The following is a 26,751-nucleotide window of genomic DNA, read 5'->3' on the forward strand; positions in this document are numbered from 1 at the left end:
ATTGTGCTCACCGCCTTTCAGCAGGAATGGAATCAGACAAATGACAAACACCTGTGTCGGTGCCTGAGGGGCCGATGTTACTGTGTGCGTGGATGGACTTGGAAGCTGACAGTACCTTTAGTCACACATACAAACAAACACTACTCTTGCAATACTTATCTAACACCTGGTTTTGAAAAAGTAACACAGCTAATCTGTACAGTGTGCAACACTTTTAGGTGAGAGGTGGCAATTACCATTTATATGACTAACTTGACATGCAAGCTGACTCCAAATTCAGCTGCTTTAAATGTGATTTACTGTCAATACAATAAACCTCAATCCATGTTTCACTTCCTTGTTCGGCAACAGTTCCAAAAATACAGGTCGATTCATCGTAACTGTAGATGTTAAAAACAGTGTTTTCAGGAATTAGTTGGAGACTGTTGGGAACAAAAGTGGTATCTTTGTATCATGCTGCTGTAGCAGAAAAAAACACAGTAACACATTGAAAGGACAAAATAAACAGCTTCCTAAGCAGTAATAATTAACTGTTTACTTTGAAAAGTACTTCATGTTGCTTTTTTTAGTACATTGTTATTATAACAAAGACGTGTTCGGTTAGTGAAATGACATAAATATGATAGCCATCATACATTTTGCATATTTTTGTCCTCTTTTCAAAACATGTTAGATGTGCCTTATTTGACCATATATATTCCCTGGAAAGCAGAAATATACCATCTATAATCTTTAAACCAATAACACACCTCTAAGGCACAGTTTTCCTGTGAATGACCTCCATCAAACCCAGTACTGGTTGTCTTTTAGAGTCGGAGTAGGGGACTGAGATCTCACAGAGGTCTTGAATCCAGCAGTAATAGTTGGAAGGGCATTGCCACAAGTTACAGTATCTCTTTCATCAATGTTACAACTTCTAATATTCTCATTGCTGCCTGCTACATCAGCTTCAAAGGGCCCCCAGAAGGTCATCCCAGGGGCCAGACTCCTCCTCCTGGGACTTATGGTCATCCTCGGGGAGGATGGACAGCTTAAAGAGCTGAGTTGGGTGACCACCACAGAGGGAATAGCCACGCTCCGCTCTGACCGGCCCAGGAAGGGGCTGTCCTCAGTGGGTAACGGCAACGCAGCGAGCTGCTGCATGAGCCGCAGCCGGGCCTGCTTCTCCTTGCGGTGGCGGAACACTGAAATCAAAACTACAAGGATCACGATGAGGAACAAACACACCAGCAGCGGCAGGATAATGAGGAGCGGGTCGGAGGCAGGGCGAGGCAGGACCTCGACATGAACCGGGTGGATGTCAGGAGGGTTCATGGCACCAAGTTCCTCTTGGATAGAAGGAGTGTGGCGCTGTGTTGCATGTCCATGGCCTCCTCCTCCTCCCTCTGCACTGCTCCCCGATCTTCCTCCATGACTCCCATTGCGCGTGTGGTTCCCCCAGCGGTTGTGTGGCCTCTGCTTGTGCTGTGTCCTGTTGTGGTTCTTGTGCGACAAAATGTGAGGGTGCAAACCCACCCCGACCCCACTGTGCGTCGTGGATCCTCCTCGTCCAACTCCCCTCCCTCCTCCAGTAGTAGTCCCAGGTTGTTGACGGGTTGTTGTGTGCTCATGACTCGCACCACTCGGGCCATGATGCATCTGGTGGTGGGGTAAGATGGTGAAGTGAAGCTCACCCTTTGCTGGCTGGACTGGTCCAGCCTTCACCAGGAAGGTGAAAGAATCGTTGAGCGGTCTGGCGGGGGCGTGGCCTCGAGCTGTTGTGAGCGTGGATTCGTTACCATTCAGTTGGTTGTCACCATCACTGAGAGTCTCCTCGATGGCGACTCGGCCTTGCACCACATCTCTGAACGTAAATGACTTCAGGACCTCTGATGCTCGGTTAGGGTCGTAGGTCATCTGCATACATCCACACAGAGACACAGAGGTGATTGTCAACAGCAGTTCATGACAGATCCTTCAGATTCAAAAGTTGCTAGACGCGAATACACAGTCCAGCTGTGGGGTATCTTTGGATCTAAGGATAGCTTCAGGGTCAGTGCCTCATTGTATTCATGTGGTAATGCAGTTGAAAGGGAGGGACTGCCTAAATGATGTGAGAAGGTCCAACATACAAGACTTGAGTTGAAACTACCGGTCTCCAATATTTCACAGATTACAACAAAAAGCTTTACCTTGACTAGTTTTCCATGTCTCGGTGGAGAGAGAACCTCAAAGACCGGGTCCACTCGGGTGATTCTCGCCAGCTCAGAGGCGTCGATCATGGCTTTCCCCAGTTTCACCGCGATACCGCTGGGAACTCTAACTGGTTCTCTCAGGTAGATCAGAGGCCGCACAGTTACCTCCACTGTCTGCGCTGTCAAATTTCCATAGTCAACACCAGAAGACGAAGCTGACACTGAGATTTGGAAGCTATCCTCCGATTCGCTGAGCTCGGTCATGTGATAGACGACGCGACCAAACTGGAGGTCCTCATGGCGGAAGGTGTTGACCTCCTGGTCGTTGATGGCGATGCGTCCATGACGAGGGTGCGTGGTTACCGTGTAGGAAATATTGGCCCGGCTCCGACTGTTGGTTTGAGCTGCCAGCTGGTTGGTTGTCAGGACCACTGCAGTCCGGCCTTGGACCAATGACAGGCCAGTGTTGTTCACCATGGAGACAGAGGGCTTAATTACCTCCAAACTGAATAGTTTGTAGAGTGGACGGTGATGTCCGTCAGTTACGTTGAAGTAGAAAACTCCTGTCGAGGGCTCACCCTGAAGAAGAAAACATGGAAATGAAGTACAAAAGAAATTTAATGAAAAGTGCCAAAAATAGTTAACAGCAAACAGCCTGAAGCAATTGTATAATTCCATAAAACATCCATTTGGGCTTCATAGGAACATTCATAATGCACACACACTTGCACAATGGAACAGGAGCAGTAAAGTCCAAGTTACCTGCTGTATAAAATGCAGCCGGCCATGGTTGACGTCATACTGGGTGAAGGAGGTCACTGGCTCCAGTCTCTCCCCCAGCGTTAGGTAGCCGTTGTTGGGTTTACGAATCACCAGGTAGTGCAGCTCTTCTGGGGGCGTATCGTGGTCCTCAACCTGAACACATAGAAGGTCGAGGATTGGGTTTTACAAGACTTTAAATGGACTGTTCTCCCAAAGAAAGATGCTCAAAGATCAAATCAGAGCATTTTGGTTAGTCTGCGTGTGCACAGAAAACTCCTCCTATTAGTAATTGGAAAATAACAGAAATTTGAACTGGCCCACCTGAAGATTGTCTGGCCCGAGTACGACACTCTCTCCGACTACAACCTTCACACTGGGGGCTCTGCTCCTGATCAGCGGCGGCTGGTCGTTGACAGGTGTCACTGTGATGTTGAACATCTCTGTCACCGCCATGCTGTCTTTGACTCGCCGATGAGCAACCGAGTCTAATGACGAAAAGGAGGTCGACGCAGCCGAATAGAGAGGGGAAAAGGAGGTGGAAGAGGAGGAATCAGAGGAAAAAGCAGACAAGGCCGATATGGGGGAAGAGGACGAGAGATCTAAAGAAGCCACCCAGGCCTTGAAAGTGAAGCTGTCGCTCGTCGTCTCCGAGTCATCGTGGATATATGTGATGCCAAACTTGTTCAGGGTAACCTGGGAGAAATCTGGTTGGTTTCTGGGAAAAGATGAGAACCCAAAAGTCATACTTACTATTGAATCAGTGGTAGAAGTAAACATTTGATCTCAAAAGAATCATTCTGTACTTTTTAACTTGCGCAAAAGTCCGTCACTCGCTGTCATGTAATACTTGTTTATTGCATTTGGATGATGTATCCTATAAAATAAAATAGAACTGTATAAAATCTCCTTTATTTTGACAAATCACATCTCACTGTTAGGTCGTACTGCAGTGTCTGTGTTGGTGTATAGAACTGTGAATCTTATTTACTTTTGCTCTGTGTTTGCTATTACATTAATACGGTTGATTTTACTGTCCAGGTAATTAAGTGAGACATGAAGAAAAGAGCCAAGCACCTGGTGAGATTATGTCCTCGTATAGACAGAACTCCGTGGCGGGGCAGAGAAATAACACGATACATGATGTGGTGGTCTTTCCGGTGGGACTCTGGAACTTTTCCCAGGAGATTAGAGGCATCGAGCTTCGACCTGTCAATCGTCACCCGGCCTCCCTCGGCCACCACGGCACCTGAGTGACAGATACAGACAGTAAACCTGGCCTACTTGAACTTATGTTCTTCCTGGTACAAGATGCTTATCCATCTGAGAGAGAGCTATGGACTACCTGCATTGTTCAGAAGCCTGGTCTTGTGTTGAAGGCTGTCATGATGTTCATTGGCTTGGTAGGAGATCAGGATGGTGAAGGTGTGCGGCGGAAGAAAAGCAGGAGGAGAAGACACTGTGAAAGAAAAAGCGTCTGCAGCCGACCATCCCACTGACTCTGGATTGTTTTGATCGTACAAGATAACTCCATCATTCACCTGAGAGAAAATGAGAAAAGAAATGAAGAGAGAATCATTTTACTTTAGAAATAAACACAAGTTTGCTCCTGATACAAAGACTGACAAATATATAAGGCTCTGTCATCCAAAATATAATAAGACCAACACACATGCACACACAGACATCCCTACCATGCTCTGTGTGAATGTGGAAATGTGTCTTGTGGAGTTGTCGGGCATTCGTCGGAGCAGGCGGCCGAGTTTAGGAGGAGCAGTCAACGCGAAGACCACGGACTGGTTTCTTCTGATGTTACTGACGTTGTTGGTTACCACCTGAAGCTCCTGCTCTGAGATCGGTGTCACAGAGCCTTCAAGAGCAGCAAAGACACAGTGAGAGAAAGAGGAAAAGATGACAACAACAACAACAATTTAATGAATGATTAAATGAGTTGCATATTAAATCCATTAGGTCTTTCATTTAAAGATTTTGTGTTTCCACATAGGTACCATTAAGCATATTTTGGCCAAGATACAAACACCAACATGAAATATTCTACTTGTGGCTGTACATCAGAATAACAGCTACACTTATGTCATCTTGATGGTGAAGACCACCGACACATATGTTTGGTTAGAATCGTGGAAAGACACACAATCACTCTGGCACCGAGTGTGGACAGAGGAACTGTAACCTGTTTGTGTAGGTGTAAACATAACGCACTGTGGCTTAAGAGTAGCGAGGCCACCCAGTGGCATTGTTGTATACTATATTACACTACAATTACTCTGGAGGCTGTGAGTAGTTATACCTGGGTAGACCTCCATGGGGTGGTTTCTCTGCAGGGTGAGGACCAAAGAGTGGGCAGTTGTGCTGAAGATCTGGCGAGGGGCGAAGTTCATGCCATCATTCACCTGGAAATGAAAGCCACCTGACAACGCACCTACACAAGGACCAAAGGGTTGACTCACACGTTACACTAAAAGTCTTTTAGAAAATGATACCGGCAATAGCAACGCAATGCTCACCACTGTGTACAAACACCAGTTGTCGGCTTTGTATGTGATTTTGGGTGAAGTTCAGGATGTGTCTGGAGGGGGCACTCTTCAGAGACAGGTGGCCATTGCTGGGTGGTGTGACAACAAACTCTAGCCCATCAGGTGGCGAGTCAGAGTCCTTGGCGCTCAGATCATCGACGGTTATTTCTGTCACCGAACCCACCCACACCTGAAGAACCAAAAAGATAGTTGGACGGAAAGGACAGGAAGGCGATAAACATCTTGAACAATACATATATTCACTTTCTTGTCGAGAGTCATTGGTCATTGGCGCCAACCTTATTTCTGTAGGCTCAGTATAAAGTTTAAAACAGGAGACAATTAGCTTACCTTAGCTTAGCATAAAGACTGAAAGCAGGGGCTAGCCTGGCTCTCCACAAAGGCCTACCAGCACTACTACATATTTACCAAATTAACACTTTTTTTTTTTTAATTATCATTCACAAACAGAAAAGCAACAACCACAAGTTGGTGTTTCATGAGGAGTCTTTACGCTAAGATAAGCTCACCTGCTGGCTCTTCATATTTAGCAAACAGACGTCATAGCTACTGTGATCCTCTCATCAAACTCGCAAATAGTTATGTTTTACAAGATATCTATCCATTTATTTGTCGTGTTGTAAAAGCATAATCAAGTTTCATCTGTTCTGTCAGTTTCAGTGTTGTCCTTTTTTACAAAATAAAAGTGTTCACATTCAGCCTCTTCAACCTAATCTTAGACCAAAATAATTATCATGTCTACTCTTACTCATTAGGAATTTCCCACCTTCAGGCCACGGTTGGTTGTAACAACAGGACTCTCATCATTAACAGGTGTGACGTTGATGTGAACAGTGCAGGGCAGACTGTGTTTCCTGATTTCCGTCTGATTGGCCACAATGGTGAAGTTATCTGTCAGTGTGTCGGTGCCATCATGGATATAGGAGATGTACTCACGTTCCACCTGGAAACGCATGTTGGTTGGAAGGAATTAAAGTATACATTAAAACATTTTAGATGTATTAATAATATATTAGCGTTAACCGAATGGGGTTTTCATGTGGGCTCTGTCGAACCTCAGTGTGTGTGAAAGCAGTGATGGGCATCCCCGGGATCCGGTTGTGCTCCAAGTGTCCGTATCGCGGGGGAATGATGACCTGGTACAGGAAGTTCATTCCTGAGAAGTGATGATTGGCAACCTTGATGATATCAGAGGTCAGGGGCAGGGACGACCCCTCATCTAAGGTCAAGTCAGACACCTGGAGAATCAATGAACAGAAGAAAGTACTGACTGAATGGTTTGTTGGTGGATCCCTAAATTGCTTTGTAAGTCGACCTCAATGTAATCATTTCATGACGGTAAATTAATTGACTATGTTATACACAAACCCGTTATACCTGTAGAGGAAGCAGGGTTGGAATGATATCAATTTCTAGCCTGATATGTCCCACTTTTGTCACCCCGTTGGTTGCCTCCAACAGAACGGAGTCGTTGACACTTCCCGCAGTCTGCTGATGATAGGTGATCAGGCCCTGGTTGAGATCCTCCTGGGTGAAAGAGGTTGTTGGCTGCTCACTGACACTCTACATGGAGGAATGGAGAAGACAAACCCTTCAAGTTCTCTTTCTGTGTGTGATTCAAATGTTGCTAAACAATTATTGTGCACAGAAATATGATATGATGATTAGGAAATTAGCTGCAGATAGACAAAGATCATCAAGGTAGTACGTAAACATCGTGGAAGATCTTGCTCCAGAAAGCCAATTTTAAACCTAAAAAAAGCTGAGTTAACAATGGCTGTACCTTATAGAGGTGCTGCTGTTCTCTATTTGTCTTTTGATGCTTGTTGTCGGTGGATAACATCTGAATGACGCCCAGCGTGGGAGGACTTTGAACAGTAAAAACTATCTCTGACGGCTGGCTGTCTTCATGAACCACCTGGTGGAAAGACAGAGCCTAAGTTCATATTTGCAAATAATAGAGAAGAAGAAATCCCACACCCTGCAATGACAACAACATTAACCTATGACATTAATGAGCTATAAAATATCACAAAAATGATGGTGGACAATAATGGGTATGGAACAAAATACATTTTAAAATGTAGACTGCAGCTAGAAATTAACATCTCATAATATGACCACGTTTAAAGATCACAGAAAATAAACAATAAACTTGCGTTGAAGTGCAACGGGTTACCTCTAAATGTTCCTTGCTTACAGAGGCATTCTGTCCCTCTGCCACCACCACTGGATGGTTGTTTACGACTGTCGGTGGCCTCTGATGACTCTCCAGGTATATTTTTACTGGCACTCCAATGTCCAGATGTGCCTCCCTCCTCCCTCTTTCCAGTCGCCTCTCTGGGCTCCTGTTTCTCACTCTTGCCGTCACATTGAAGCCATCCAACAACTCTTGGCTACTGTCGTGGCGATATGCCAGGCGCCCTGCCACCAAGTCTCGCTGGGTGAATATTGAAATTGCATTTGCTTCCGGTAGACTTTCACCATCTCCATTCTTAAAGCAGAGTAAACCGTGTTTAGGTGGAAGGAAGACCTCGAATGTCACTTCCTGTGGGTCTCGGATGTCAAGGTTGCTGAAGACGCTCAGGTTAGCAGAGGTCAGGGTTGTGATCCCACCTCTCTGGACCATGAGACCCGTGTTGTTCTCCACCTGCACGTAAGGATCCTGGGCCATCACCTGCACCAGCCAGGTACAAAACAGACACAAATTAGTTACGTACAATGTTTCATCTGACCACAATTCAGACATCAGGAGATTTACTTATCTTCACAGTAAAAGCGCTGGGTAATACCTAAACACTAGCTGAATACTGCTTGGCTCACTACTTTTTAACCTTTAAATGGTTGTTTAACCACTGATATTTTTGCCTGCCTCTCTGTTATCTCTATCATTGTTCTCTCGGACAATTCAACATACTGACAAGGAACCGTAGTTGAAAAATTAGCCACTTGGCCACCACTGGTACTTTTCCAGTGAAGTCGATGAATGGGCAATGTCCCAATGTCATCATTCCACTGTCACTCTTTAACAAAAGCATAAATACCAGCCACAAACTAAATAGATACCAGACCAAAGACAACATATTGTAATCACCTGCAGCAGTGTTGAAACATAATGTTTCCCATCTGTTACGAAAAGCACAAAACGCCCAAAACTCACTCCACCGTGGACAAACAATACCTTTTTCTGAGAGGAGAGAAAAGAGGAGACAATGATGACAAAAGAGGAAAAAACATTAGCAGGCTTAATAATAAAAATGCAAAGGATAAAATAAAACATATTTATTACTGTTTCAGCATAAGTCAAACAGAGTATTCACAGGTTAAGGGCAGCTGTTTTAAAGTGATGGTTGAATCTTGAAACTGTGTCTGAAACCCTCTCACTCCACACCTCTCCAACACTGAAAACTGCAAAGCTGATTTTGCAAGTTTCCAAAAAACTGTCCAAGTGTGCAAAGGTGAGTAACATGACAGTATGAAGGACTTTAGATTATCCAAATAGTCACACCCTTATCCCGATTTTTAAAAAAAAACTGATCATGTCTTACCCTTTGTATGACCGACCTCTAACCCTATCCCTAGCCCTAAATTTGCCCTGGTCAATCCGTATAGCTTTGATAACAGTTGATTCACCAAGTATCTGAAAAGAAAAATTGTGCTCACTTGTTCGAGGTCGCGCTGCGTGAACTCGTACACCTTGTGACTGGGATTGCTAGCCTGAACCAGCTCTCCCATGGGTATCCCCCTCCGAGTGTACACCAACCAGCTGTCCTCAAAGTCAGAGTCATCGTCCCGGAAACGAAGGTCATTCACTGTTACCAACCTCTGGCCATCGCGGGCCACATGGAAAACTTTATCGACAACCCTGACAGGTCTCTGATCATTGACAAGCTGCACGGAGATATTGAAGGTGTGCTCTGCTGTGTTTTTTTCCTCCTTCTTGTTTGGGTGTTTTTGCGGTTTGTAAACCACAACCTGAAATGCAAAGTAGTCCTGCTTGGTCTCACTGTCATCATGAACGTACATGATCCTCCCCTCAGCGATATCCTGATTTGTGAACATCAAAATGTTGTCATTAATTGAAGTTGAGTTGGAGAGGTTTATCTTCCTTATCTGCCCGTGCCTGGGGCTCACCGTAATATTGTAGAGGACCTTCCGGTTACTTGCTGTGTGAGTAAACAGAATATCTTTGGTGATTACTTTACTCCCTCCTTCCACAATCGAAAGGCCTTTGGTTACAACTGTGACGGCGGTCGACTCGGCTTTGATGTTGATTCTAAATTCGTACGTCTTTGAGTTGGCATGCGATGAAAACACCTGAAAGCTGAGCGTGTCTCTTGTGTCATCGTTCAGCTTGTTGAGAAGCTCATACTTCACCAAACCATCTGTGATGTTCTTCTGGCTGAAGGTTGAGTTCCTTTGTAGAACTTTGTTGTTGAGCAACAGCTGCCCTTTTTTTGGTACTGTTAGGAGCCGGAAGTAGAGGTCGCTCTCATTGAGTTTAACACCCTTAGAAATCACATGGAGGTCCTCAGGAGTGACAACGGTAATCAGAAGGCCATTGACCTCCATCTTGCTTCGCGTGATTTTGAAGTGAATCCAACGTACCAATATGGGGAAAACAACCTCTTCTTTGGCCAAGGACTCAATGCTGATTTTACATTTGAAGTGATCTGTGATGTTGGTCTGAGTCTGTAGGCCATAGTAGGTGTTGAGGTATCGGATCCGTTCTATTTCAAGAAGTTTCTGAGAGAAAGAGGTTATCGGTTTCCACTCGCCACTTGAGTGAAACCTCTGGAGCTCGCCATATTGTGGCAACTCTGTAACGTCATACCAGATGTCTACTGTAGGATCAGCCACATTAATTTGTACTGCGAGGTGATAGGTGGTGATGACAGAAGCCTCGCCTTGGTTCACTTGCAGTCCGGTATTATTCACGAGCTTGTGTTCGAGCAATACCGTCATGATCCTCAAAACCACTGTGTTACTCAGCTGCAGAAAGGGGAGGCAAGAAGAATACCACAGGAGAGGATAGGATAAAAAATAGAAATGGGAGTTGAAAGGAGGCAAGAGGAAATGAGGATAGAGTGACAGAGAGGGTCAATTAATCCACTGTAAATCCACTTCTACAACATCAACTCTAATGAACGTGATATGGAAAATGCGTTAACTTTAAATTCTTTGTACACAGTTTGTGGTTACAATTTATGAGCTTATTGCATCTTGTGAAGCGACTACACTACTCACTTTCTGCCCATCGCTGACCCTGAGTGCCAGCCTGGAGGTGGAGACCCCTGAGTGGACAAAACTGATTTTACCCTCCTCCAGATCATTTAGGGAGAACAAGTTGATGGCCCTGGAAGATAGATGCAGTCCTGTTATTATCCAAGTTTCAATCTGTTTTCTGATTTACTGGTTGTTTGTCTGATGCTGTAAACTGAGACTGGAGGTTAGGATCACCTACAGAACAGTACAGTGGTCCAATCAGAGAAGACTCTCAGTCATCGAGGTTATTGTATATTTCAGTGTTTAATGCATATGCACTTGCTTGAGGTTCTTGAAAACATTTCACCTCTTATCCAAAACACTTCTTCAGTTCTAACTAACTGGTGGGGAGTCCCACGCTTCTGAACAGCATTAAAAAAAAGTAAGACAATGGTTTCCCAAGCGCATGGACAACACAGGAGAGCCAACCTCTCAGCAGTCAACCTACATCTGACGGAGAAGGAATCTTTTTTTGAGGACAGCAATGTACACATTTTGACCGTTTGAATAAGGAATGAAAGAAGCTATCTATGTCCAATTTGAATGACAACACTTATTGTCATGATCTTGTATGATTTGATGTCCTTATCTCAGTTTGAGTGCTATTTTAGTTTGGAAGTTGCTTTTGACATGTTTTGAGCTTGTTTTCTGTTTTTTCTTTTAAGGTCTTAGTGTCTGCCCTGTTTCTCCTTGTGTTCACCTGTGGTCCTCTGTCTTCTCTCTTTCCCTGGTGTTTTTCCTGCCTGCCACACCCACCTCACCTAGTTTCAGTTCCCCAATCAGCCCCACCTGCACTCACTTTCCAATCACCTGTGTCAGTATATATTCCCCTGGTTTTCATCCCCTTTTTTTGTTAGTTTGTCTGCCTTGAGTTCAGACTGTTTTGTTTGTGTTCCCCCAGTGTCCCCCCCAGTGTCCCCCAGTGTCCCCCCAGTCGCCTTGCTTCCGCTGCCTGCCTTTTCCCTTCTGTGGATTTTAATTAGTTTTTCAGTAAGTTCTTTTGTATCTGCATTTTTTGTTTGGCTTTCCTTTGCTACTTTTGTTAAATGTTTTTTATGAGCTCTAGCTTGGTTTGCTTTTTGTTGTATGGTGTTCTTACAGTTCTGCTTTTTGAAATTATAATAATCTTTATTTTTTTACGAGCCGTTTGCCTTTCATTTGGGTCCGACTTTCTCAGTCCTAAAATCCCACACCAGGAAGAATGACATTCATTGAAACCATGATTCGTGACCTTAACGGTTTACAGGACAGCTGGGCGGGTCAACGACTCACAGGGTGTTAACAACCACACAAGAGGGTTCTGGGATTTCCCACCCAACAGGAGAAACATTTTGGATGAGAGGTGAAATGTCTTCAAGAACCTCAACCATGTCCTAATTGCCTTCAGATAACACTTAGATAAGTACAGTGGTCACACTAATCAGTTGCTGACTACAGTGATGTTACAATTGAGCTCCTGAACAGCAATAGGAGAGGCTGCCTTCATCGAGAAACCAGTAACATTTTCTTTTTCAAGCTTGGCTTTTATTTACATACAAACAGTCACTTCACCAACAGACCTCTGGCTGGTTATAAGATTAGCGAGGCTCTGTAAAGCCATAGCACCAACCTGCCGGGGTAATCCTGGTGCTCAAGGTATCCAGCCTCGCTGTTGAGGTTTCCCAGGGAGCTGAAAACCAGCTCCTCTGGACTGCTGTCAGGGTCTGACACTCTCAGCACATCTGTTGTCAGCTGGGGGCATTGTGGATGCATTAATTTTGACTTTCTTATGCTTAATTAACACAAATATTCACACCAGCCTTGGATTCTGTTGTGCCTACCTGTCTTTTGGACTTCTCCAGCAGACTAAAAAGGTTTCCTTCCGGCAGGCTAAGCACAGGTGCATCATTGACAGGACTGATGCTAATGTCAAACCGGTGCAGACGGTTGTCCTTCAGAAACACAGGAAGCTCCTTCTTATTGCTGGAGAAGACTGAAAATATGAAAAAGTCATTCTCGTCCTCTGAACCACTGTGAACGTACATCACCCGGCCCTGCCACAGGTCTAGCATACTGAACGTCCGGTCATGCTCCTCTGTTCCTATTGTGATAGTCCTCTCCTGCCCCTTGTCCAGTATCCCATCAGGGTCAGGACTGAGGTCCAAGCGGAGCTGGCCGTGAACAGGCTGCTCTTCAATGCGGAACATCAGCTGGGATGGATGGATGCCCAATTTACGGAAATCCAAATTCACCTGGCAGAGAGTGCAAATAGAAACAGCGTACTGTATTGGTGCTGCAGTGTGAAAACTACTCCAGCTAATTTTTTTTTTGAAAGAAACATGTCAAATAACTAAAATGAAAACTTAATAGACAGATCAGCAGAAGACAAGCTCTACCTTCATGTGTTTGGGTTCTAGTGGTGCCCGGCCTCCTTCAGCAATCTCTAGCTTTTTCAGGAACAAGAAGTTAGAGTTCTTCTTATTGTTGGTAGTTGACTCTGTGGTTGTAACTTCAAACTCTGGAAGATCTGTTGGACTGATGGTGGTTTCTGTCTGTAGAGCTTGCCCTGTCTTACAGCCCACAGTGATGTCCTTGGTGACTGTTGCATGAGGTAGGCCTGTTTTTTGAGTGTTTACCCTTATTTCTCGGAGGCAACCTTTAAAGGAGGCTCCTCCAGATGGAACAGAAGGCAATCCAGCTTGTCTTCCTTCTCCCCGGGCGTCTTTGTCCAGCCCTCCGAGGAAGAGAGGCCCTTTGAGCTGGATGACCTGAAGCTCCTGACTAAGGCTGGCCCTCACCAACTCCTTGCCTACCTTCAGCTGGACATTGTAAGGCAGCAAGTGCAGCTGGAGGGAGTACCAGGTGTGGTTGCTGTAGACATGTGTTATAGAATGCAGCTCAGTTTTAATCCCCTCTTCATTTCCAACCGATGCCACCAGGTGGCCATCTCTGATCTCAATGGCAACAAACCCTCCTTCGTCGCCAGAGCTATACAGGACCACGCCATCTTCTTCTTTGGCGGAAGGGTGCAGTTCACATTCAAACACGCCCTCTTGAAGCACCTCCCACGTCGGGAGAGAAATGAACGCTTTAGAGCTGAAAAAACTGACAGGATCTTCTTCCGTTGCAGAAAACTGCGGACTGCAACCAAGAGATACCTCGTGGACGCTCTTGTACCCAGAATATGGCCTAAGGCTGGACAGTAGATTATGTTCATTGAAGACAACTTCGTCTATACAGCCCCTAAACCCAGTGGAGATGTTGAGAAGATAGGGATGATTCAGCCCTGCTGTCCCGCCAACAAGGAGTCCATCCTCCACACTGAGCTCCAGATCTGGTCCTGGCATTCGGAGGCTGGTGTGAGAGTTTCGGTCAATGGTCATAGTGATATTATGGCGGGTGTGGGTCAGCTCTATAGTGTGCCACCCCAGATCACTAAGATGGATGCCCTTCTCTGAGCGTAATGAACGCTCACCTGAGCCTAGATCAAGACGCACCTGAGGGGTGAAGGTGGAGATGAGAAGGGAAAGAGTGAGAAAAAGTTGACACATTGAATTAAAGTCTTTTTAATTTCTGCTGAAACACCAGCAGATATTTGTAAGACAAAAGGAGGCAAGAAGAGCAATGCATTAATTTAAAGAGGATGGAGTTCTTGAAAGTGCATATTACAAAGGTCAAGGGAAATGTTACTTAGATTAAAAGATTATTCCACAAACACAAATGCAACCAGGCTATTTAATAGCATTTCCTTTGCCTTTTACTTGGTGTTTCCATTAAACTATTGTGGTCTTCTCTCTAAACCTCAGTCATGAAGGAACTTGTTCTGAAATGAAGCCAATGCCAGGGGGTTTGCTTTTTTTCCTCTCTGTGAGCAACCCGACACCAAGTTGTGTGCGTTCATTTTTCTTTGTGGACCTTCTCTGGATAGAACGCCAAACATGAGCTAAAATGGCCGGAGGGACAATTTTCCCACTTGTTTTGAAGGTGGAAGGCATTTTTACGAGAGCCCTGAAACAGGTTTCACTGATCTGTAGCCACATTACTGAAATTGAAATGGTCTTTATCTTACCAAACACAAATAAATACACTTCCTCTCATAATATGTGTCCTCTGAAAAAAACAATTATCAACATTTTTCCTGCTTCCATCCATTCCTAGTAGTTGCTTTCGAGATGTGTAGTAGTAAGATGTGATAGCTTACCTGCAGGCGCCCAGAGATCAACTCCAGAAGCATGAAGTCTCTCTGTCCTGCTGCCAAAAACAGCAGCCCTGACTGAATAGAGGTTCGAAATTGCACGTGGATCGACGTCTGAATGGAGGTTTCCACTGTCCGCAGATGGATGTAGCCATCACCGTAGAACGAAACTGTAACAGTGTAAAAGGAGGCAGATGAGCAGTTAGGGCCAAACATGTGTCCAGATTGATAAATGTTTGATAGGGTTATTAATCAGTGCCAATGGCAGGATTTCTGGCTTTGTACTGTGCAGTCTAATGCGTTGCAGTGGCTGTGTGAAAACTGTTGATTCAGGGCGCCATTGTGGCTTCACAGTTGAGATGCCGGCCTGGTGGTGATCAAAGACTGTTCCATTAAACTGTATTGACCGACTTGTCAATGCGGCGTCTGCTCTGCACTTTGCACCTGCTATCTGAATTCAATTAATGACAACTAATGCACTCTGCAGCGGGTCATCCTGAAATGTTCTGATGCTAATTAGTCTTCACTGATGACCCAGATGACACAAATTGAACGTTCAGTCGTACAAACATGCACAACTGCACGTATCATTAGTTGGTTACTGTTTTAACCAGCTCGTGCCTTTTAACTGAGGTCAGTTCCACAACTATGAAGTCTCTCCATCCTGCTGCCAAAAACAGCAGCTCTGACTGAATAGAGGTTCAGTCAGAACCCACGGTACAAATATAACATAAAAAAGGTGTTTCAGTCGTTACCATTGCTATGGATTATCTCATGATGGATGGCTGTACCTAGGCAGAGCTCTAAATGCTTACACCAATATGCTCACAATGTCATGCTGACGTTCAGCAGGTGTGTTTGCCACAGTTATAATCTTAGTTTTGCATGTTAGCATGCTAATATTTGCTAGTGAGCACTAAATACAAAATTAGCAAAGAGCTGAAGCTGTGAATATGATTTTACTTCAACAGACTAAAATTGGTCTGAATGAAATTTGGACCTGACCGTGATGGTGGATAAAAAAGTTAAGGGTTGGTACAGTGGAATCTATTGTTTCTGAGAATAATATAATTGTCTGTACTAAATATCATGATGATTCATCCAATAGGGGAAAAGTCAAGGGGCTCCAAAATCATCACATTATCTGGGAATCAACATTTTATAACAATCAGTCTGATACTAGGGAGATATTTTGGTCAGAATCACGGTAGTGGAAAAAAACAAACACACTGCAATCTTTACGTGTTCATTCAGTGTTGCTAAAAAAAAAAAGGCAGGACCATCGACAGAAGGGCAGGACACACTCACACTGCATTTACAGTTCATCAAACACACATTTGGCCCTTAAAAGGCCTGTAAAAAAGACATTGAACAGATCAACATATCTGCATGTAATTTAGCAGTTAGATCAATATAACTACCACTTACTCCAAATGATAAAAACAAAAGGTATGGCTGTCTTTATTTTAATTGATTTGACCTACAAAGCAGCAGTATTGGAGTGCTCTGTCAAAACGATGGTCCATTTGTGGAAGTCATGACATGCAGCAAATACAGGTCAGTGAAATGGGTCCGTGTGTGCTCTCTTACAACAAACAGAGAAATTAAATAACTCAAAATCAAAAACCAGATTAGAAAAGCACAAACTATTTTATACAACAAACTATTTGCTATGTCCCATTTTCTCAGTAAAAGAGATCTATAATTGGCAAGAGGAGGAGAAAACTGAACTCAATTATTTTACAATTAAAGTACTGTGTACAAATCAGCAGTTAATGACATAAAAGCTTATCATTTCTGTTCCCATTTCACACAGAAAAATGTCAGTCACCAGCACAAGCCAGACCCACAGGAAAATCGATTTCAAATAGTATTCAGTCTCTTTGCTTGTGGTTGAAGCATCTAACAAGCTGGCGAACATTGTAGATTAATTTGTAAAATAAGTAATAGTCAAGGAATATATGTTTGTGTTCTTGATCAGCAAAACCTCATCAGAAATATACATGCAGCAGAATCAATAGGTGCTGTCCTTCTTTCGTGCCTGCACTGGTTTCATTCATCCTATTGCCTTATTATTATTTTTTTGCCTTTAAACCCCCTTCTCATCTCTTGCTGGGAAATGCACTGTCTGCAACAAACAATGTTTCATATCAAAGCTATTATTATGTGATAGTACCCTGGTCCCAATGAGAAGTACTCAGTCAGCAGGCAGGTCCAGCATGCCGCTCTGCATAAAGCCTATAAGCTCGCTGTCAGTATATGTCAGTGTGTCTATCAAAGCATCTCTAATCTGCCTCTACGATACCAGTGAACATTGGATTATTAGTAATCTCCCTGCAATCGCAGACACCTCGAATGTGATAGATAGATAGATAGATAGATAGATAGATAGATAGATAGATAGATAGATAGATAGATAGATAGATAGATAGATGACGTGTTTTGCATAGAAATCAAAGGTGTAGCCTGTGTATGATGATACTATTTTATCTATGTCACACTTCTGAGGATCAACAAAGGATAACATTTCACAAACCAAATCTGAGCTGTCGGACGGGGCATTTAATGAGCAGTGTGGCATCATATGAAGTCATCATGTTGCTGTAAGCATCCAAAATTTAATCCAGCATATTGCCATATGTCACATGTCTCCAACATTAGGGTGGATTAAATAACAAGATGCTTACTGTCATGGACACATTTTTATGTAAATCAAAGGTTGCACAAAAAAAATAAAAATAAAGGATATTGTAATGACATTTATATTATCTTTGTCTTGATGGCGATAACATCAGAACAACAACCACAGCTTGTTAATAAATACAAGCTAAAAACCTATTTCCACATGCTTCTATTATGGAAAATGTTTTTTCACCGCCTGACCACAAAGAAACAGTTTAGAGTGACAGTTTAAGTGTTGCATGTCACAGTTAAGAGGTGATTTTCAATCTGCAGCACCTTACCTCCATAGACGTGCCCCGTGGAGATCAGCAGGAGGAGAAACAGACCAGCCACTAAACTTCCCATCGTTAGTTTGCTTCTTCTTATCTAATTTGCATTCAGTTGAGAGCAACATCTGGCTGCTTGACTGTGTGGTCCATTATCTTCACTGTGCAGCACTGGCTCTGCATGTTATTACCACCAATGACAACTTCCAGAGAGCCTGTACTTGCTCAGCTGGTTTGGGATTACAGCCTTACATTTTTTTTTTTTTTTTTACCTGTGTCTGTGAGCAGGGCAGCGCAGAGAGGTGGAGCTCCACCCTCAGATCCTCCCCTCAAATCCAGGAGGCCTTTCAGCGTGATGGTGCAGTACCAGACAAGAACACAAGGGGGCGATGTCGCAGCATCTACAGACAGAGAGGGACGTGGGAAAAGAGCACCTCCACTAGAGGGAGACTGCGTTCATTGTGTAGCTATTCATCTGCTTTGATTTATTAGGATGGCTGTTTGTTAATTATTTTCAGAAAGGCTTCACACACATCATCCTTTATAAGGAAACATACATTCATCCATTTCATTTTCTTGAGTTAAAATAAACACACTGTCACTTTATTATTCACAGTCTTAAGTATTCACAGCAATTCTTTGTATATTTCCAGAAAAATATTCTGTAAAATCTCCCTCTAGAACAAATAAATTAATAATCTGATTGAGTTTAAAATCTGACATGCTCCTGTGATAATCCAGGATGTGGTCCCTCTGTCCCAGTGTAAACTAGGACAGCTTCCTGCTCCCCATGACCCTGTAAAAGCACAAGTGGGTAAAAGGATAAACTATAATGAATGGGCAGATAGATGGAAGTCTGTAAACCAGTGCTCATTCAAATTCGGCCCGACTCCCACTCGAAAGGAGTGCTGTGTTTAGTTCCCAGGATGCCGAATAATAGACTCCGCAGCCCACTTCTTTAACGAAAGGGTCACACCCTAAATAGGTCGCAGTTCAGCTGGTGACGGGGTCCGTTTCCTGATGAGAGGGGTGGTGTGTTTTAATGAGCCCGGGTCCCACACTGAGAGGATTAACGCCTCGTCGCTCAGGCTGGAAAAGTCTTTAAAGCTCAACGAGCAGACAACAAAGCAAATTCTAATTTCTAAACTCATCACTTTTTCACATTTGTAAGCGGGATTCATGATGCTCGTTACCTAAACAAAACAAATATATTCTAAAAGGATCTACAGTTGCTTAACAAATTAACTATTTCATAGCAGCAGCATGAATGAAACTACAGATGTACCTTATTCCAATAAAAAAAAAAAAATTATAACTTTATTTGATACAGGAAGGTAAATCACTATTTTAGCAACTCTATGAATAATTTTATGGTCTTTCATTAAGTTTTGCTATTTGTTTGGGAATCAATTCAAAGTTCATATTAAACTTTCAATTGTGATGCAATAAAAGCCATCATATTTAAGTTACATGTGGTTTCACATAGAAAAAAACATGTCATGTGTATTTAGTTTTCACTTTTGTACAAATGGTTTACATAATTGGACGCAGTGGGGATTTGTCACACTGTAAACTGTGTTTCTTGCACTGCTGGAATCAATTAAAAGACTGAGCCTGACTCTGTTGCTGTGGTAAGAAACGTGTAAGAATAACTGACAGGATAATGGTGAAATAATGACAATTAGGTTTGGGTTGAGGCTGAGTAACCGTGTGCAAAAAATGATCTTCTATACAAAAATTCACCTGAAAAAAAATGAACACTTCTGCTCCTGCTTGCAGTGAAACAGGCAGTGTGGGGTACAAATATTCAATAGAAAGCAGTTCAAAGACCCTGAAACGTGTCGGTGGCATTCTGAGAGCAGTGCCCACAGCTATGAAACTGGTTGAGCACAAGGTAGAGAACAGGAACCACCTGGCCGAGGATAAGGGTAACAGCACGGAGCAGGAAGAGGCAAAGGATCGGGACTGATTTAACTCAGCAGCTAAAACAACAAAAACACATCACACATCTGGATGGACGAGCCTCAGAGGTCCCTGTTTCTTACTCCGTTCACAACTTTGCTGTGTGTTCAAGTGAATATGTCAAGAAAACAGAAACCTGCTTCCCTCTTGGAAAAATAACGGGTGACAATCACCCTTCGTTTCCTCTCCTCGCTCCCCATCCTTCCTTCCTCACCTTTGTGTCCGACACGTGTTTGCACATTAATGCTCGCACAAGTTATTGGTTTAAATTTTCACGAGGATTTTAGTGCAGAGCTACTGATTGGTGAGTTGCTAAACAAATGACAAAAGGAAAGAACACAAAGCCCGCCACATTATTCACCTGCGTGTGAAGCCGAGATAAATGAGTCACTGTGTTTTAGTAATGGTGTAAGTTAATGGAAGGAGGCTTAAAACCCCGTGTGGGCTCTGGTGTAAACTTTGGCCCGAGCAGCCGTCCATTTCCAGAATAACTACAATAATTGAATAACACATCCATTCATGAGTGGGCTCCATGAAAACAGCTGAAAAGAGCTATAGAGAGAAAGGTCAGAGTTTCAAACATGAGTGGGAATACAGGAAGAAGAAGTGGTCAGACAGGGATTTAGAGGGACAAGATCCATTCAGTCAGAAAAGACATGTTTAATTAACAATCAGCTTTTTTTTTTTTCTTGCTCATTATTAACATTTAGCTTGAATATCATGACATTTTGAATAAAAACTCAACAAAGATGAGTCTGGTCTGGGGGGGGACACAGGTTTGAGCATGTGTGTGTGTGTGTGTGTGTGTGTGTGTGTGTGTGTGTGTGTGTGTGTGTGTGTGTGTGTGTGTGTGTGTGTATGTTTGTGGTTTAGGCCAGAGCTTGATCAGCCATTCATTACAGTAAGTGTTCTCTCTCCATCTTTGGCATCTGAAAGTTGCATTGGCCCGTAAATTATACCAAACCATTCACACACTTTGTTGTTTGTGTGTGCGTGTGTGTGTGTGTGTGTGTGTGTGTGTGTGTGTGTGTGTGTGTGTGTGTGTGTGTGTGTGTGTGTGTGTGTGTCTCTCTGTGTGTGTTTTCTATGTCGCACCTCTTCAAATACTGAGGGGAACTTTTTCAGATATTTGATATTTCTTCACCAAAACGTGCAACTTGATGCTGAGACCAGCTGCTACCTTTGCTTGAGGACCTTGGAGTTTTTGTTTGTGTGTCTGTGTGAGTGTGTGTACTGGTGTGAATGTGTGTGTGTGTGTGTGTGTGTGTGTGTGTGTGTGTGTGTGTGTGTGTGTGTGTGTGTGTGTGTGTGTGTGTGTGTGTGAACATGTGTGTGTGTACGTGCCCACATGCTGCAGGAAAATGATGGAAGTGTGAGTCACTTTGAGTCATAGCTTCTTTACTTAGCTCACTTGTTGAAAGAGAAGAAAAGAAACAGGAGCTGTTCAGAAGAGGTGATAATAATCACTGAGGAAGGAAAAATAAGATAACACAATTAAAAATAAGATAACAATTAAAAATAAGATAAGACAATTCAAAATAAGATAACACAATTAAAGATAAGAACTAGTTCAAATTAAAGTAATTGTCGTAGCTGTCCACATCTACAGTATCTTTAGCAAACTCTTACCAGTACACTTCCACAGGAGGACAGTGCCCTGCTTACCTTGACTGCAGGCTGTACAGTGCCTTGAGCTCGTGCGAATGTGAAGATACCAACACACAGATGTTCACAGGAAAACTACTACTGTGCGAATCTAAAACCAGCAAAGAAACTTACGTTGCGCTCGGCGCCACTTTGCGCCGTGAAAGCATTAATAGTAACCTAACTCCTTTGAAGTATGCTGGTGAGGTCACAAAGCAGGGACCTTGAAACAGCCATCGGTAATGTTATCAATTACACCTGCGTTACCTTCTGTGATACGTCCACATGTCCAACGTGAAACAGCCTTTAACAAATTTGAATATGTTTCTTGGTGGTGCACAGTATTGATGTGACATTAAAACTTGGCAAGCTTAAAACGTGCGCAAATTTACATCCATTGGCTCAAATCCCACTCGCTCCACTCAGAAAACAAAAGATGGGCAACATCAGCAGGATCAGCACTCATATTGATGAGTGACGGGAAGGGAAAATGCAGAGGAGGAAGGATGGGAAGGGATGGGGAGGAAATGACTATTTTTTCCAAAATGGTAAGACGGTTGAAGAAGTGGAAGAAGCCTCACATGAAAAGGTCCTCATGTTTGGTGTTGTTGTTTTTTTTTTCCATGCATGTTCAGCTCAACAGTCACGCAAGAGTGGGGATTGTTTTCCAAAGAAAAAGTGCACAAGGGAACGATGTCTTGCTCTTTGCTGGAATTTTCAGTGGAATAAAACCACACTCTCGAACAAGCTTACAAGCACACATGCACACGTTTAGGTGCACGTATCCATGCTGGAATTCACACGAATGACTCACACACACACATGCACACACACACACACACACACACACACACACACACACACACACACACACACACACATACACCACACACACACACACACACACATATAGGAGCTGCTTGCTCCCCAAAACACAATATCACACTTTCAGCTGAGGATTGTTTTGCTCTCACTTCAACTCATTTCCCCCTCCATCACTGTGATGAAGGTCCGACCCCAAACACAATGGCTGCCAGCAGCTGGTGGCTTGACTCACTGCCAAACCATTTGACCCTGCAGCTTATCAGACCATTTAACTTCGTTAAAGACTCCCAAGCAAAATATCGCCTGAGTCACTGCTTCTGTCCTCCTCACAACAACAAGAGCAAGAAATAAGAGACACAGTTCATCATGTTTCTCACTAAGCTGGACTTGCAATGCATTAACAGTACAACAACTGTGGCACGCTGTCAAAACTTTGTGGTCGTTTACTTTTCAGACATCTCTGTGTCCTCGTCAGGAGGCCTAGAAGGCAGATGAGATTTGTGTGTGAGGTTTCGCATCATGAAGGAAATGTGTTGCATGTCATGTGCTGCACCAAAAGCTAAATATCTGGTCTCTTTGGAAGAAGCCTCCCTGTGATCTAACTGGATTATCTATGGTGATACAATTTCTCAGCGTCCAAGTCACTCACCAAAAGCTATTTTTGTAGCAGGGGTGTGTATTCCTGGAACAAGAAACTGAGAAAAACAGCATGCTGCAAAACGTGTGATTGACATGTTACACTGGTTGAAAATGAATTTGACACACATTGTGGGTGCCTAAACAAACATAAAGGGAAGTTTATCAAGGGATACACTCGCACTGTCTGAACTAACAGCAGATTAAACATGTATCACTATAGGTTAGACAAATGAACATGATTTAGGAAAATAAAAGCACCAAATTGCTTTTGAAAGGTAAGCAGTTCTGTCATCATGTGTTATATTTCATTCACTTTTACACTGCAACATAAATAAATGCACAAACCTTATCTCCAGCCAAAAAAGCACAGCTAGTACAACAACTCTATAGTGTCTTGTCTTTTTTTTTTTTTTTTTTTTTTTTTTTTAAACAACAGTGAGCCTGGGAAGACAGGGACGGTCTGAGGGACATGTGAAAGAGCCGATTGTAAAGTTGAACTAATTGGGAGGCCGTGATTGAGAGTGAACGGGGTCAGAAGGTCGAACTGAAACCTGCTGGTGGAGCGAGTTAGATATGAATCAGCTATTGTTGGCGTTTATGATTGTTTCTTGCTTCAATAGAAAAAAAATCCTTCACAATATAGGAACTTGTTCTCAAACATGCTGAAGCTCTACATGGATTAGATGTGATTGTTGTTTGTCTCGTCACCTCTCCTCTACAATGAATAAATAATAATAATATATAGCAAAATCTTGTGAAGCAAACTCAGATTTGTTTTGCATACAAGAACTATTTCCATGTAAAGGATTTATGGAGCAAAAACATGATTGACAACATTGTCACTTGTTTGCCACAGGAAAGCCAATTGTTTTAATGTATTTAGCAGTTTAAGGAGGCCAGTTCATTCAGCTCTACTGTGGTCAAACAAATATGGGTAGTCTCAATGTTGTGTTTTTAGTCTGACAGCTTTAATACACTCATTTTCTTTGTGTGTTGTCACTGAGCAGTGTGTTTTTGCATTGGACTGGCCACAGTGGCTTTCAGTTTTATATGGGGGAATTAGTGAGAGCTGCTGCGACTCAATTAGACAGTTGAGCGACTGACCAAAACTATGATCTAAACGGCGCTGTGGATTGTCCAGCTGATTCTCGGTTGGCTGTGTAGTACCAGGAACTCTGGGACTATTTAAATCAGTATTTTCATTAAAAAAAATATCACTGCTGTGTCTTGTCAAACGTCCTGTTTATAGTCCATTCATGCTGTGGGCTGAAATTGTCTTCATCTTTATCCACAGAGATCTCATTTCTTGCATTTTAAAAGGTAATTTTCATGATAAACTTTATGGGATAGAAAGAACAACCACCGGTATGTGTAAATTGAAGACTAATAGGTGATTGTGGTAACATTTTTGGATTAGGATGTTATCATCTAAAGACACTGTGGGCACAATTTTTTAAAAATATATTTCACACTTGTATACAGTACTGTATGCACATCATTAATTTTGCTTTAATATAGCCAGTCATAATAAGCACTGCTCTCTGTTTGCTTCACCTCTGAAATGCTTTGTGTAAAATACAACATAAGTAGTTATGTCTTGGTTCGCCTGCTCTCTGTTTCTGTCCCTATTGTCTCCCCTTTTGCTACAGGAATGAATCACTCCCATGAGTGGAGCTGGAGTGGCACTACACACTAAAAACAAGCAAACCTTCCCTTCAGTTTGGTGCTGTTGTTTACAGAAGAGCTGTTTGCAGCCAAGATTTGGGTCACAAATCGTTGTCCTTTGTGCTGATATTCATGTGGAAATTATTAAACCCAACCAAAAGGCTCATCTAAGAACTGACGCCGTCTTCAATCTTCTGAAACACTTTCAAATCATGTTGGATAAACTCGGAGACGCTGAGCAGTCTGGCTGGAATCAAGACTGATTTTTCTTCTTTTTTTTTTTTTACGAATTCCTGAAAACCTGACAATTCAGAGCTGTAATGATTCCACCAGACATGGAGGATATGTAACTATTATAAAACAACCACATCTAAAACATTTGTTACGGTCCAACTGGACAATTGCTTAACCCACAAACAGTCTCATATTCTTGTTGTATCAGTTACCACAGAGAGTTACATAAATCACATGCAGTTCCAAACAGTCCAGAGCAGTGATTTAAGAGACATTTCCAGGTCAAAGAGAGGCAAAGACAATTTGAAGGGGATCCTGTAATGGCCGGATTACAACAAAAACAGTCGGTCAGACAACTTTTCAAACACCCGGAGAGGACCCCTTCCACAACAAACCATCAGCCTTCCAACACGTCTGAAGCCCAGGACAGAGTGGCGGGACGTTAGTGACGCACTATTTGTTGTTGTGCCACGCTGCAGTGCACTTATTGTTGAAGAGGTACTCTTTGCACTAGTTGTTGGGAGGGAGGGGGGTGGGTGGGGTTTGTTGGAAGAGGAGAGAAGACAGGGTGTTCTCCTTTCATTTCCTCCCTTCCCTGAAAAGCCCCCACTACACTTGCTCTGCCGCCCTCTCCTCCCCCAACACTCTTGTTGGCCTTAATGTCTTTCCTGTACAAGGAAAGGATCTGTTCCCACAAGGTGTAGGACATCCCTGAGACGCACTCAAACGCAAAACACACCCTGCATACACAGACCTACATACCATATACCACTAATGTACAGGCTTGATGAATTTTTTTTTTTTAAATGTTATCGGCCAACTTCTATCATCATTACAATCATTACTTAGTATTGAGTAATATGATCTTGTGGAGTATTTTGGCCTTTTTTTTTGTTAAGGGAAGTTTTAAACTAAGCTATTTTTGCAGCTTTTGTGGCTCTGAGGTTTGTTGTACTTCCTGCTTTTTACAGGAACGGTTTCCCAGAGAACTCTGTGTCAATTTTCCTCACCCAGAACACGAGAGAGACTTCTGTGGTCACAAATCCACAGCGGTCCAATGATGACAGTTGTCCTGTTATTTGGCGAGATACAAACAGTGAGGAGGGTAAAGCAGGATTTGCTTTGCCAATGCTTTTTTTTTATTATTCAAAAGCCAACTCCAACACTTCCACTGGCATTTTGCCCAGAGCTTCCATTAATTACTGACTCACATAAAAGTCTGGAAGAAGTTGAAGATGTGATCAATTATAGATCTGAAAAGACTTCAGAATGACAGAGGTGAATTTTAGTAGGTATTTCTCAGCGGTGTCTGTTATGTAAGCTCTTGGAAAAGCCTACAAAATAGCTTTCACAAAGGCACAGTGTGTTATAAAGCTTTCGTGAGCACCGCTGAGCGAGAGGGAGAACACAAAGCTTGTTTCCTGTTTGTGTCACATTCAAACCCCGCCCCTCCATTTCCTTCCCTGGGGCTAGATTGTGCACCTGCACCTTCAGGCCAGCACAAACACTTTCAGCTGCTCGACTGGGCGCTGAATTCATCATCAGCACAACAACACACAGAGAAACAATACGGCTCCTGGGTGAAAATAAGTTTGTTTTTCACTGATCCTTGACAGTGGACAATAGAAAGCCCAGGACGCCTTCAGATTCCTTTCCATTCTTCTCGGCTGGTGCTGACAGTTTACATTTGGTCACTGGGATGAATATAGATGTTATATCCATCTTATTATGTAGAAGAATGACAGGAATGTGCACAGCTGCTTTATTCTTTACAATGTAAGGATTCTGGGTCATAGCGACGGATGTTGTTCAACAGAAGTGCACTGCGGTGATTAGACAAGATTCCTGAAAATGCATATAAAGTGGAACAAACACACTGCACACACGCTGATATATAGTATTAA

At 43.0% G+C, this 26,751-nt stretch overlaps 1 protein-coding gene across 1 annotated transcript; it reads right to left on the reverse strand.

Annotated features, from left to right (window-relative positions):
• Positions 1 to 741: 741 nt before the first annotated feature.
• Positions 742 to 17,957, reverse strand: LOC138204312 (chondroitin sulfate proteoglycan 4-like). The gene is made up of 22 exons (XM_069159465.1): positions 17,894 to 17,957; positions 14,937 to 15,100; positions 13,132 to 14,232; positions 12,577 to 12,987; positions 12,366 to 12,487; positions 10,739 to 10,847; positions 9,155 to 10,483; positions 8,586 to 8,678; positions 7,671 to 8,168; positions 7,275 to 7,409; positions 6,869 to 7,054; positions 6,547 to 6,729; positions 6,258 to 6,434; positions 5,462 to 5,660; positions 5,245 to 5,376; positions 4,628 to 4,803; positions 4,279 to 4,474; positions 4,011 to 4,182; positions 3,258 to 3,651; positions 2,937 to 3,089; positions 2,172 to 2,753; positions 742 to 1,896 (listed from the first exon to the last, which is right to left on the reverse strand). Exons 1-22 carry the CDS (start codon positions 17,955 to 17,957, stop codon positions 784 to 786), a joined length of 7,689 nt encoding a protein of 2,562 aa, XP_069015566.1. The 3' UTR covers positions 742 to 783.
• Between the last annotated feature and the right edge of the window lie 8,794 nt (positions 17,958 to 26,751).

Source organism: Embiotoca jacksoni, unplaced genomic scaffold, assembly GCF_022577435.1.
Source record: "Embiotoca jacksoni isolate LCO1_2020_lvr unplaced genomic scaffold, fEmbJac1.0.p SCAF_10, whole genome shotgun sequence".
NCBI classification, from domain to species: domain Eukaryota; kingdom Metazoa; phylum Chordata; class Actinopteri; family Embiotocidae; genus Embiotoca; species Embiotoca jacksoni.